The sequence below is a fragment of the Phyllosticta capitalensis genome (genome assembly GCF_038381095.1).
Source record: "Phyllosticta capitalensis strain CBS 128856 chromosome Unknown BKA78scaffold_13, whole genome shotgun sequence".
Taxonomy (NCBI): domain Eukaryota; kingdom Fungi; phylum Ascomycota; class Dothideomycetes; order Botryosphaeriales; family Phyllostictaceae; genus Phyllosticta; species Phyllosticta capitalensis.
In genome coordinates this window covers 444,650-457,049 of record NW_027117451.1, presented here as the reverse complement: position 1 = coordinate 457,049, position 12,400 = coordinate 444,650, and the positions used below count along the sequence as shown (strand labels likewise).

The window sequence follows — 12,400 nt, the reverse complement described above, 5'->3', positions numbered from 1 at the left end:
TGTGCTCCATTGTGGGATAGCGCCGCCTCATCCACCCTTTGCCAGAAGAAAAAGAGTCGTCGTTTACATGCAGCATCCAACCCTCAGCACAGACTCCCCCGAGCTGAACCTTTTGAAGCCTGCAACGAAAACCGCTTTTTGGCCCTGATCGGCCCTGCCCCCAGCAAGCACATCAGCAAGCCTAGCACAGCCGACGATAATGGCTCCCGCCGCCAGCATGCACGGAGCGGAAGCAGAGACGGAAGCGGAACCGGGCGTCCTGCCAGTCCCAGGCACCGTCCACTTGGTGGATTTGCAAGGCACGATGCGGGCGAAGCACGCCGGAGATGCTAAGAATCACGATATTGTCCTCGTCCCAGCGCCGTCGGATGATCCAGACGACCCGCTGAACTGGAGCCCGAGGCGCAAGGCGCTCAGCACCTTTTGCAGTAGGCGTTTAGCAAAATTACCCAATCAACGACGAAAATCAGTGCTAAAACAGTCAACAAGTGAGCGTCTACACGTTGATGACGGGCATCAACAGCGCCATCATCTACTCGGTCCTCGAGCCCATCAGCAACGACACGAACCTGACTCTGAGTGACCTTAATGCGGGCACCGGATACATGTTCCTGTTTGCGGGCTGGGGCTGTCTGTTTTGGCAGCCCATTGCGCTGCAGTACGGCAAGAGGCCCGTCTACCTGTTTAGCATGCTGTCTGGTGCCGCCGTTCAATTCTGGGCCCCGTACACGCGTTCCAACGGGCAGTGGATTGCGAACAAGATTCTGCAAGGCTTCCTTCTGGCTCCAATTGAGAGTCTCTGCGAGACTTCGATTACAGACATCTAGTGGGTGAAGTCTTTTTGTCTTTTTACCTTTTTCGTCGTCATTACCCCTGTTTCATAGCGCAAGGAATCCCGTCATCTCTCCTTCCTAAAGCAGTAATCTCAAAAGTCTTGTTTTGTCGCCGAGTCATGAAGCATATACTCAAAAGAGTCATTTGCTGACAGAAATCGACACGCAGCTTCCAGCACGAACGCGGCCGCTACTTTGGCCTCTACGCTCTGCTGCTGGCCGGCAGCAACTATCTCGCGCCCGTCTTTGGCGGCTTCATCAACGACGGCCAGGGATGGCAATGGACGCTGTACTGGAGCGCCATCTTCTGCCTCATCGGCTTCTTCATCCTCTTCTTCTTCATGGAGGAGACCAACTACCGCCGCTCCACCACCGGCACGCCTCCCGAGACCCCGGGCATCATGACGCCGTCTCCCGAGCGCGAAGATGAGGATCCGGAGAAGGCTGCTGCTGGTACTGCAGTTTCGACGTCGGTTGGAAAGGCGCAGCCGGCGGTGCATTCGCACGAGACGACAAATGTGCCCCGCAAGAGGAAGAATTATCTCGACAAGATCAAGCTGTGGCAGAAGGCGGATCTGGAGAAGCCGAATGAGCTGCTTGGCATGGTCCGCCGCCCTCTGATCTTTGCGACGTTTCCGGTGATATTCTTCAGTGGCTTTACGTATGGCTCCAATTTGGGTAAGTAAAGCAGACACAATGGCTTGATCAATCCTCTGCGTCGACTCGACGAGGAATTTCGCTCGTCTCTGATTACTTTGCTGACCCATCCAACAGTCTGGTTCAACGTGCTCAACGCCACCACGTCGCTCATCCTGGGCACCAACTACGGCTTCCGCGCCTCCATGGTCGGGCTCTCGTACCTGTCGCCGCTCATCGGCGTGTGCGTCGCGTCCTTCTACACGGGGCCGCTGGGCGACCGCTTCGTGCTGTGGAAGGCGCGCAAGAACGGCGGCATCCTGGAGCCCGAGTTCCGGCTGTGGCTCTTCACGCCGTCGCTGCTCATCCTGCCGGCCGGGCTCATCTTGTGGGGCGTCGGCGCCGCGCACAGCGTGCACTGGTTCGGGCTCGTCGTCGCGGCCGGCGCCATCGCGTGCACAAACACCGTCGGCATCACGCTGAGCGTCGCCTACGCTATTGATAGCTACCGCGCGCTCGGCGGCGAGAGCATCGTGACTGTCATCTTGGTCCGGAATACCATGAGCTTTGCCATTGGCTACGGCATCACGCCGTGGATTGACGGCATGGGCCTCGAAAAGTGCTTCGTCACGGCCGCGTTTGTGGGGCTCGCGCAGTGCTTGACCTTCCTCATCATGGTCAAGTATGGCAAGGGGCTGAGGCGGACGAGCGCCCCGCGCTACGTGCATTATGTCGAGGAAATGGCAAAGAGTGGTATGATTCACTAGGTGCTGAGCGGCTGGGCATGCATGCACCTCTCTGCCTGTGAGAGAAAGGGGGGCGTGAGACGGGGGCAAATGGATGAGTCGAGGTTGGTGGGTAGTTGAAAGCGACGACAGACGGCCATCAGTGATACGACGCGGCCGTCGTTGGGTTGACTTCGGCATCGCAGTGTTTCATTTCTCACAAATAGACACAAACACATTTATAGAACAATCTACTCGACATTCTTCGAGCCGCTTCAAGACAAACTCGCACTCGACATGTCACTTTGCGTCTGAAGACTATATCCACCATCTTCAACTTCCGTCACTCAATTGAGCCAACTTATTCCACAAGTCCCATCCTATCCATTCCGACTTCTTCAGCGTGCAGGCAGGCAGGCAGGCAGGCAGGCAGCACCTTCCCCCCACCCAAAAGCCACACGCCCCTTCCTCGTTACGACTCTTTACTCGCTCCATCCCACAGATCTGTTGTTGCAGGGAACAGAATGTCGATGGTCGCAGGAGGCTGGGCCCCCTGCGAAAGACACCAGACTCAAAAATCTTTCCGTCTCCAATCCACGCCCCAAGTCAGTCAACTCGATCCCTCTCCCCCGCTCGCTCTGATACTAAAATCCCGCAGCGCAGCGCTGGATGGGGGGAGTCGATGTGGGAAGTATCTGGCGCAGGCGAGGCAAGGACATCAAAGAGGGAAGATGAGAGAGAGGGAGGAGAGTGGCCACGCTAGGTGATGGTGCTGATGCTACTCGTGCGATGCCCATATTCCGATCACCAGCACGCGGAGGAGACGGAGGAGAAGAACTTTTTCCGCAAGGACTTCGCGGCAGCCGAGGGAAACTGAGGCTGCCACAATGAATTCGTTTCTCGGCGGTGAATTGTAGCGGATGATGTTGAGAAGCAAAGGCTCGGTTGAAAATATGGGCGCGGCCATGACTGCGAGGTCGGCACCAAGCAGTGTGTCTTTACCACATATAGGAGTAGAGTTTGTGAGGAGCAAACGAGGCCAGACGACGACCGTCGGAGCGCCAACGGAAGGAGAGCACTTCGGCTTTTTCGGACGAGAGCGCAAGGGTGGAGGCAGTTGGCAGCAGGGCAGAGCTGTCTGTAGATGCGGAGAGTGCTCGTTGGTGTGGAGTAGCTGGGGGGCTTGATGAGCTGTGGAGCGCCATGATGCGTGATGCGTCGACAAGTCGGAAGAAGATTGGCAGTTGGAGTGTTGCGCAGGACATGTTGTTGCGGAATGCCACACGCAGCGACTGCGTCAGACGTTCAAGTCAAAAGATAAGTAACAATTGCTCAACCCTCCCGACTTAACCGCCGTGTGTCCGAGTGCTGTGTCTACCACTCGTCCCGCCTGCCTGAAAAATCTGGCGCAAATGCCCACAGCTTTTCTAAGCAACATCTCCTAGACATGTACGACTTGTCTCAAAGGACATTTACACGCCCTTGTCTCAGTGTGAGCAGAGGTCTCGTCAGGTGCTTTTGGGTCCTGGGCGTGCACAAGAATGGCTGAAAAGACTCCTTTCTTGAAACGAGGGGCGGAAAATGCCTCGAAATGAGGCCAATCTGGTATTAAAAGCACCGGCTGCTGGGTAGATGTGGTCGAAATCCGATCTTGTGAGCAATTTGCGAGTCTTTGAAGATGGTCATCCGGATTGAGGTCTTTTGCAATTGATTCAGCGTCAATATGGGACATCACGTGAAGCCATACTTTCACCATCATCTCAATCACTGCAAGAGTTGAAACGATTTGCCATGGTTGTACTATAATCCTTTTCATTCAGGAAATGTCTCTTGCAGTGGTGCATAGAACATGTAAGTTTGTTGTTGTACCCACTTATTCAACACACTTCGGGAGCACAGCTAACAGAAGAAGTTGCTGTTTTGGCCTCGCAGAGTCTGCGACCTTCGATGCAGTTGCGCTTTGTTCATACAATGATTTGCAACTCCGGCATCCATAGATTCGCTTCCTCTGCGGTGGGAAAAGGCTCGCGTGTGACAGGCTCAAAGGTTTTGCGCAGCCTTGGCCGCCGACCTGTCCCGTTTTCTGGGGTGCCGCTCCTTTCGACGGGGCTTTTGTCCTCTTTGGTGTCGGAAGAAGGCTCGTGCACCGCTTCTCCTTGTTCTTCGCCTTCTCGAATGTGTCTTGCTCTCTTGTGTCGGTGACAGCTGCTGGCGTCTTCTTTCTTGTCATTGAAGATGGCGGCAGACAAAGCGACCAGCTGCAGTCTCAAGGAGATAGCGGCCGCCCATTTGCGCTTCATTTCCCTTTTTGCAGTGCTCGCTGATCCCGCTGTCTTTGCGTCGACTAAAGAAATTTCCACCTGCTTTTCTAGCTCTTGAGCGGTGTCATCTGTTGGAGAAGAGGGGGAGTCTGTGGAATCGTCTGCCAGAGGAGATGTTTGCGGTGTTGTGGTCAAGTCTTCTCTCCACATGGCTGGATCCGACGTGGATTGCGGCGACGGACATGGAGTTTCAGAGTCGGTCTTCGATGACTTTTCGGGCAATGGTGTTTGAAGTTGTTCCGATTGATCTTCCCCATCCCCTTGTGAAGAAATCTCGCTTGTCTTGGCGTTGGTTTCAGACGAAAAAGTGACTGACCGATTCGGAAAATGTAGACTTCCAGCGCCATAGAGGGATGCCGGATTCCCCGTGTCAGCCCCGACGCCTGGTGGTCCATGTTGCAAGTGACCTGCTCCGCTCATACTTGTGCCACCCATGTTCATCTCTCCTCCTTTATATCCATGGTCTTGCTGCGCTGGAGAGGTAGACCATCCGTACGAGCCAGATTAAATCTGATTGGCCCAATGAGAGCCATCGCAGGGCGGTCCGTAAAGGCCATGATTTTGCGGAGAAAAGTGGCTATATCCCCAAAAGTTTGTGGGGTTCGCCTGTTGCGCGAAGTGGGAGCCCTGAAAAAAGTTGTTGGGCTGTGCGGAATGGGAGCCTTGATAGTTGGGGTTCTGCGACGTTGAATGCGAGCCATAGGTTACCGGACCAGGCGGAGCGTTATCTTGTTGGACAGGTATAAAGCCTGGATGGTCGCGAGTCTATCGCAGCACGGCAGACCCGTATGGAAATGAAGCGCTCTGTGAATTGTAAGTCGGTCGTGGATAGGGAGTGCGAGGACGAACCGATGTCGGTATTGAGATTCCTGCTTTTGGTTTCCAATTCCGTCGACTTGGCTTATGGCCAGCCATGTTGACAAAAGATCGAGTCGCGCGCTACTCAAGGTAAAGATGAGGTGTTTGTGGCGGGTGAGGCGCCTTCAGCCACAGGTGGAAGTTGGATGCTGCAGGTCGACACGGATGAGTTGTGAGCAAGGGGAACGATGTAGAGAAGGTATCCGTAGAGGCTTGAGCCTTCTTGCCGTGTTCAGATGCATCCTTTCAAATCTGCACCGGAGGCTCGTCCCTTCCCTTCGAAGCTCATGAGCGGAAGAAGAATGTCAAGTGGAAGCGCGCATCCGACAGGCAAGAGGTACTGGGCGCATGGTGCTGAGAAGTTCGTTCTGCCTCACTGCACACCAGCCTCAGAGAATTCCCAAAAATCAGTCTCCAATCATTGGGACCCTTCCTCTTTCCAGCTTCTTGCGTCAAACATTCCATCGATTCTAATTTTGCAAATGTACAACGTTTCAACTGCAAGTCAGCCCATGTCAATGACTTGTCGTATGCATAATTGCGTCGCTTCCTGGACGACGCGTGGAGACGCGACAGTCAGCGAGAGGGGGCTTTTTAAAACCACCCAAGCAGGGCAACCTCTGCTGCCGGATCCAAGGAGTTCTGTCTTTGAGCATTTCTTTTGCAGCTGTTGGTCTGTGCATCGTGGTGTTTCATTCGACACTCGACCTGCAAAACATGTACAAACATCCTCCGACCTCAGTTTCGCTGCAGCCTTTGAACCTGACTGCCTCCAACGATCTCCCTTCAAGAATGCGGCTCAAACGGCACGACTTCCTCCGGATTGTTTTCCGAACGACAACAACAGTGGCACGGTCGGTTCGGCAAACCCGTCGAATCGCGGTTGTACTGATTACTAGACTTCTCCACAGTCGCAGTCACTCGCCACGGGTCTTGCGCTGTTGGCTGCCGTCGCTGGGGATGTGTACCCGTCTTGGTTGGCCGGGCGAGTAGTTGATAGCGACCAGACGTCAAAACATGGTGGGACAGGGTTGTAGTCGTGGCTGAGGGACAACAGCACGACAGTGCGGCTTAGCGCCGCTGACGCACGAGCAAAGACGGCTGCGCCACTGCAAGTATTTGCCCGGAAGCGACCCGATTGGGGCGAAATGAGGAAGATGACGAGAGAAAAAGAGAGAGGGAGCGAGGCGGAAGGGCACGCGGGCAGAAGATTGTAAGGAAGAAAGAGGGACGGCAGAGAGCGCAAAGTAAAAGAGTTCGTCAAGGTTCAAGGGATCAGCCGTCTTCCGTCGTCCAAGACAACTGACAAGACGCTAGCAGATGCTTGGCCCTCCACTTCAAAAGCTTGTGTCGGCGGAGCTACTTGACTCGGCCCCAGACCTTCGCCGTCGCTTGCCGTCATCCCTCCTCTGCCTTCTCCCAGCTGCCTGGCTGCGGTCATACCGAAGCCTGTTCTCCACCGCTCGTACCTGTTTTCTCCTGATATATTGTCCGCTGCACCCTCCGACCTTTGCCCAACTCACCCGCCGCCATGACTGCTCAAGACGACTCCCTCGCCCACGACCGCGATGCCGCTGAAAAACCCTCAGAGGAGCAGCACCAGCCCCAGGGCGGATACGACGACACGCCCGTCCCGCATGCCCCGCCTGGCTTCACGCTGAAATTTACCTTTCACAGCGCCCACAGCTTGCCCATCGCCGACATTGGCACCTTTTCCTCCGACCCATATGTTCTCGCCGAGCTTCAAACGTCCCTCCCAACCCGTCACAAGGAAGACCCGCGTTTGCAGATGCGCACCCCCACTATCCAGCGCTGCACCGAGCCCGTGTGGAATTTCTCGTGGACAGTCGCCAATGTTCCCGCCTCGGGCTTTAGACTCAAGGCAAAGGTTTTTGACGAGGATCCTGCCAACCACGACGACAAGTTGGGCGTCGCCATCGTCGACGTTGACCGACTGACCAAGGATTGGGCTGGTTTCAAAGAGGAGTCGATCAAAGTCAAGAAGCGCAGAGGGAGCAAGCGTGCCTACACCATGCACGCCATGACTGTCGCCGCGCGCAAGGCCGCGACCATGGATCCGTGGGTGGTGATTTCCATCGAGAATCTCGGCAGGACTCCAGGTGACGAAGGCGGCCGCTGCTACACCATCGGCCCCAACTGGTGGACCAAGCATTATTCACCCGTGCTCGGAATCTTGACAGGTCGCAAGGAAGACAAGGATGATGCCGAGGGGCAGCAAGAGGTTGATAAGAATGGCAAAAAGATTCAACGATACAAGTGGGTGCGACCAATTAGTTTGTGGCATTTCCGCTGACATGCGCAGCTTTCAAGCAAACCAGTTCCAACTCCGCGGACCTACCCCGCCAGAGCTGTACCACCGCTATGTGGAATTCAGACCCTTTGTCAAGTCCATGTACACGTCCTCTGGCGTCAAGGGTCTTTTGCTGCACAAAGCACTGCACCACCAACATGACCGCGTCTATAACTTTTCCAAGTTGACGGAATGGGGTCAATTCGACGAACCCTGCAACGACATGACGTTAAAGTTTTTGGACCTTGTTCACTGGGACAAGGGTGGCCGCATCTTTACCTACGTCATAACGTTGGACGCCCTATGGCGCTTTACGGAAACGGGCAAGGAATTTGGTATTGACATGTTGAGCAAGCACACCATGCACAGCGATGTGTCGGTTTATATTGCCTATAGCGGCGAGTTTTTCGTTCGCCGTCTCAAGCATCCCAATAAGCCGACTACGGAAGAGGAGGACGAGGGCAAGAAGGGATTTTCTCGCTTCTTCCACCGCCACAACGACAACAACGAGACGCATCCTCCGGATGACATTGGTGGCGGCCCTCCCGAGGGCGACCCTCCCAAGGACCCGCGATACTATGAACTCGTCATTGACAATGACTCGGGCACCTACCGTCCCAATGCCAAGCTTTTGCCTATTCTCAAGGCATACCTCCAGACACAGCTCCCAGGTCTGCACATAGTGACGCTCGACTGCCAGGCTGACGCGGACAAGATGGCCGAGATGAAGCAGGAGCAGCGCGACCGCAAGGCTGCCGAGGGTAACACGGTCGTGTACCGCCAAGTCAAGGACGAGAGCGACAGCAGCAGCATCAGCTCTTCGGACGAGGATGAGCTGGAGGATGCGGCACGCGAGCACGAGGCAAGGACACGCGACGACCACGTCCTCCATGCACTGGGCCACCAGGCTAAGGAACACAAGACGGCCAAGGTGCATCATTTTAAGGATTTGTTGCACAGGCCAAAGAAGAGTGACGCTTCAGCGTCGAAGAGTGATGCGTCGGCAGAGGGTGCTTGATGAACTTTTGATCTTTTCTTTTGGATTGCAGGGTTTGGTTTTTTGATGATTTGCGCTCTATCCTTTGATACCCGCGTCTCCATTGGAAGGCTATCAGGTCGGACGCTTTGCTTATACATAGATATACGTTGTAATGACTTGACGGCAACAATGTTGTTTCTAAAATTCTCCTCGACCAACCTGGTCTTCGGTGAGGTCATTGCTCAGGGTCCGCAGATCCACCCGCAGAAATGGCCAGGATGACGGCCTTGGCGGCGGCCGCGTCCAAGTTCGCGTCGTTTCTTTTTCCCGACGACCGCAAACCCAGACATCATCCACAAGCAAACCATTTCTTCGCATTCGATACCACTCGACGCATTTCAGCCCTCGTAAACATAATTCTGAAGCTTCAAACGCCTGAATCTGCACCGCGACACCACCAACGCGCCAGAACAACCATCGCTTGAGCACCGCGACCTACCAAGACGCATCCAACTCTTGTCCGGCAGACACGATAGAATCGTCCAGCCCGTCGAAGAGCAGCGACGCGCCTCCTGCCACAACCGCACCCATTCGTCTCCTGTACATACCTCCGCGGCGGCACCGCCAACGACGCGCGCCCCGTCCTCCAACCACCACCACCAACACCACCATGACAACTCCCAATGCGCCAGTATTCGGTGGGCCATTTGTCGGACCTAGCGGGCCATTTGTTGCCAATATGCCCAGCGCACCGACGCTTCCTCTGGACACATTGACGCACGTCGCATCGACCGCCGCCGACTCCATCATCGACACCTACCACGACGCACTGAAAGCCGCAAGAGGGACGCTGCCGTCCTTCTACGTGCCGCCCGCCACGGCCGCCGATGGCAAGAAGACACCAAACATCCTGTGGAACGGCAATTCGTACAACGACGGCGAGGCGTTCCGCGAGGCGTACGAGGAGGACATGCCGGGGCACACCTACTACGACGTGCAAAGCGTCGACGCGCAGGTGTTGACCGTGGAGCCCGAGGACGACGGCACTGCCGCCGCAAATACTACAGACGCAACACCCAATGGCGAGCCGGCGGCAGTCAATGGCGCATCGCCACCCAAAGCCCCCAAAAAGGAAGAGGACCGCGTCCGCAGCATCCTCGTGCAGGCGTCTGGCTTCGTCCGCCTGCAAGAACACAAGGACGGCCCCCAGCGCGCGTTTAGTGAGACGATTGTCCTGGTCCGCAATCCGGCGGTAGAGAAGGACCGCGCGAGGGGCTTGACTGGCGACGGCAGGAGGTGGCTGATCCAGAGTCAGGTGTTTCGGTATATAGTATAAGAGGTGGGGTTGATCGTTTTGGGAGGGTTGCTATTTTTCTGCGAGCGAAGTTGGCGTTTTGGGGACGCAAATGGACGGATTCGGAAAAGCATATCAAAAGGGGAGACGGAGGCCGGGGCTTTGCGCAGTGAATTCTGACCGCAACAAACTTATCCGTAGCTAGGAGGCGATCAATTCGTCCATCATTCTTTTCCAATGAGAGCATTCACATCACCTGCAAATCCATCTTTTCTTACGCCGAAGGACTTTCCACGTGGCAGAAAAAGGAGTCAGGCATCCGCCACAGAAAGGCAAAAAACATCAGTCGAGTCGAGTTCCATTCATGACCTCCACCACGCACAGCGACCGTCTTGACTTCGAAGTTTGTTGCTGCCTACCTTTAGTTTTCTGCTTTGCAAACGATGTTGGGGAAGCTGGCGGAGCATTGAGTGGATGAGTGATGCCCAGGTAACCTGATATCCTGCTCTTTTCCCATCCATCCGATCTATGTCAAGTTACTCTCCTATGTGTGCTGGTGTAGATGAAACGAGCATGACAACAAGGCATCATGCTTTCGTCCGTTCTACTAAATTCTACTCGAAGATTGAAAAACAGATGGACGACGGGGGAGCCACGATGCTTACGCCATTGCGGAAGGCAGAGGTCACCGGGTCAGTAACATGCAGCATCATCCACCTCTTTCGGCATAGAAGCAAAGACTGGATCACAGATTCCTGGATCAAAGGCGTGCGAAGCGCTGTTGACTAGGTCGCAGAAGGAGCGAGTCCTTCTCTTCTCAACCGCGGTTGAAGCGGTCCAGCAGACCTTTGGATATCTGGTACTGCCTAATCGGGATAGTGATGTGATGTTGGGGGCACCTTCCCCATAGTTCACTTCTACCCAACTTTCACAATGTTGGGGAAGCCGCAGTAGCTCTTGCCTATATAAACAGCCCCAGATCTCTCCGTTCTCCACCTCACAGCTCCATCTCACAGCTCCCTTTCCAGGTCACTCTCCATCTCCTCCAGCGGTCTCCATTAGCGGTCTCCATCCCAAAGAAACAACAACCCAATCAATCGACAAACCGACCACGGCAATGGAGCAACCAAACGACCGAAACCCCGCTCAGCAGCGCGCAGAGGCGGAGAACGGCACTGCTGGTAGCGGCGGCTTTGTCGTCCTTGTACACAACGGCGGCGACGACAACTACAACGCGACTTCGCCTCCAGCAGCGGGAGCAGCCGCCGCCGCAGCCTCGACGAGGACGACAACGACGACGACGACAAACCCCAACCCCTTCTCGCTCTCCTCCCCTTCTCGCGTCTCCTGGAACAGCTCGTCCGAGACGCTCGTCGGCTCAGGCTCCGAGCTCCATCCCGAGGACGACGACAGGGGCGTTGTTGTCTCCTGGAACTCGTCCCCCACGCTCGTCGGCTCAGATCCCCCTGGGCCGGAGCCTTCCCCCTTGGTGCTCTCCCCTGCGGCGAGCGTCTCCTGGAACAGTACCCCGACGCTCGTCGGCTCGCCTCCTCTGAGCGTCTCCTGGAACAATTCGTCCGAGACGCTTGTCGGCTCAGGCTCTGAGCCCCACCACGAGGACGACAGGGACAACGACCTCGTCTCCTGGAATTCGTCCCCGACGCTCGTGGGTTCCTTGGAGGAGGACGAGGAGGAGGAGGACGTCGTCGAGCCCGAGGCGGCCAACCCCTTTTCGAGCGTGTCCTGGAACAATTCCTCGTCGACGCTTGTCGGCTCGAGCTCTGAGCCTCATCCTGGGGAAGCCGAGCCCGATCTCGAGGCCGGGACGACGGCGGTGGCGGCGGCGGCGGCGACGACGACGACAACAACAACGCTCCCCCGCACCACCAGCTGCTCCACCGTCTTCAGCTACAGGCTGCCGCTCTCCAACAAGCAGCGCTGCGTGCGGGTGAACAAAGCGCGTCTGGCTCTGGCCGTTTTCGCGAGTATTCCCGTCCTCGCTCTGGTCGGATGGGCGATTTCCATGATGGTCAGGTATTGGAAGTAGGAGGAGAGCCGGGAGCGAAGGGGTGACAGGGGCCAAGGCGTTGGGATGAGGGGGTCCACGGGGTTGCGAACGAAATATGAACTCCAGGTATGTGCTTGAGGACTTCTTTTGGCCATCTTTCTCCAAGCTAACATGTCTCAGTCGTAGGTAGCATGGCATTTCGATGCTCCCTTTGCACGAAGGTCTCGACTTGGAGGGCTGAATACCTGACGTGTGACGCACACCCGGGTATCAAGTCTTGAAGTTGACATTTCTTTTGGGCGATGGTCTTTCATTCTTTTTCCTTTCTCATTCGTTGCTCTTCTTTTTCCTGATGGCGTTGTTTGGACGGGGTTGGGCTGGGAATAATCCTTTTTGGAGTTTGGACGGCAAAGGCATCGCATTTAGCCTTGGACG

General features: G+C 55.7%; 5 protein-coding genes across 5 annotated transcripts; 4 read left to right on the top strand and 1 right to left on the bottom strand.

Moving 5' to 3' along the window:
- The first annotated feature begins 11 nt into the window (after nucleotides 1-11).
- On the top strand, nucleotides 12-2,474 carry BKA78DRAFT_59693 (major facilitator superfamily domain-containing protein). The gene is made up of 4 exons (XM_066893434.1): nucleotides 12-428; nucleotides 490-826; nucleotides 1,003-1,511; nucleotides 1,608-2,474. Exons 1-4 carry the CDS (start codon nucleotides 200-202, stop codon nucleotides 2,234-2,236), a joined length of 1,704 nt encoding a protein of 567 aa, XP_066738545.1. The 5' UTR covers nucleotides 12-199; the 3' UTR covers nucleotides 2,237-2,474.
- Nucleotides 2,475-3,984: 1,510 nt separating this feature from the next.
- BKA78DRAFT_327803 (uncharacterized protein) lies at nucleotides 3,985-4,875 on the bottom strand. The gene has a single exon (XM_066889553.1). It carries the CDS (start codon nucleotides 4,663-4,665, stop codon nucleotides 4,159-4,161), a length of 507 nt encoding a protein of 168 aa, XP_066738544.1. The 5' UTR covers nucleotides 4,666-4,875; the 3' UTR covers nucleotides 3,985-4,158.
- A 1,784-nt stretch (nucleotides 4,876-6,659) lies between these two features.
- BKA78DRAFT_327799 (uncharacterized protein) lies at nucleotides 6,660-9,011 on the top strand. The gene is made up of 2 exons (XM_066889552.1): nucleotides 6,660-7,650; nucleotides 7,697-9,011. Exons 1-2 carry the CDS (start codon nucleotides 6,905-6,907, stop codon nucleotides 8,700-8,702), a joined length of 1,752 nt encoding a protein of 583 aa, XP_066738543.1. The 5' UTR covers nucleotides 6,660-6,904; the 3' UTR covers nucleotides 8,703-9,011.
- On the top strand, nucleotides 9,012-10,214 carry BKA78DRAFT_327797 (uncharacterized protein; the record flags this gene model as incomplete). The annotated part of the gene is made up of 1 exon (XM_066889551.1): nucleotides 9,012-10,214. A coding segment is annotated over exon 1 (661 nt), but the record flags the coding sequence as incomplete, so codon positions are not given.
- An 860-nt stretch (nucleotides 10,215-11,074) lies between these two features.
- On the top strand, nucleotides 11,075-12,004 carry BKA78DRAFT_357484 (uncharacterized protein; the record flags this gene model as incomplete). Its single annotated transcript, XM_066892227.1, has 1 exon — nucleotides 11,075-12,004. One exon carries the CDS (start codon nucleotides 11,075-11,077, stop codon nucleotides 12,002-12,004), a length of 930 nt encoding a protein of 309 aa, XP_066738541.1.
- Nucleotides 12,005-12,400: the final 396 nt, after the last annotated feature.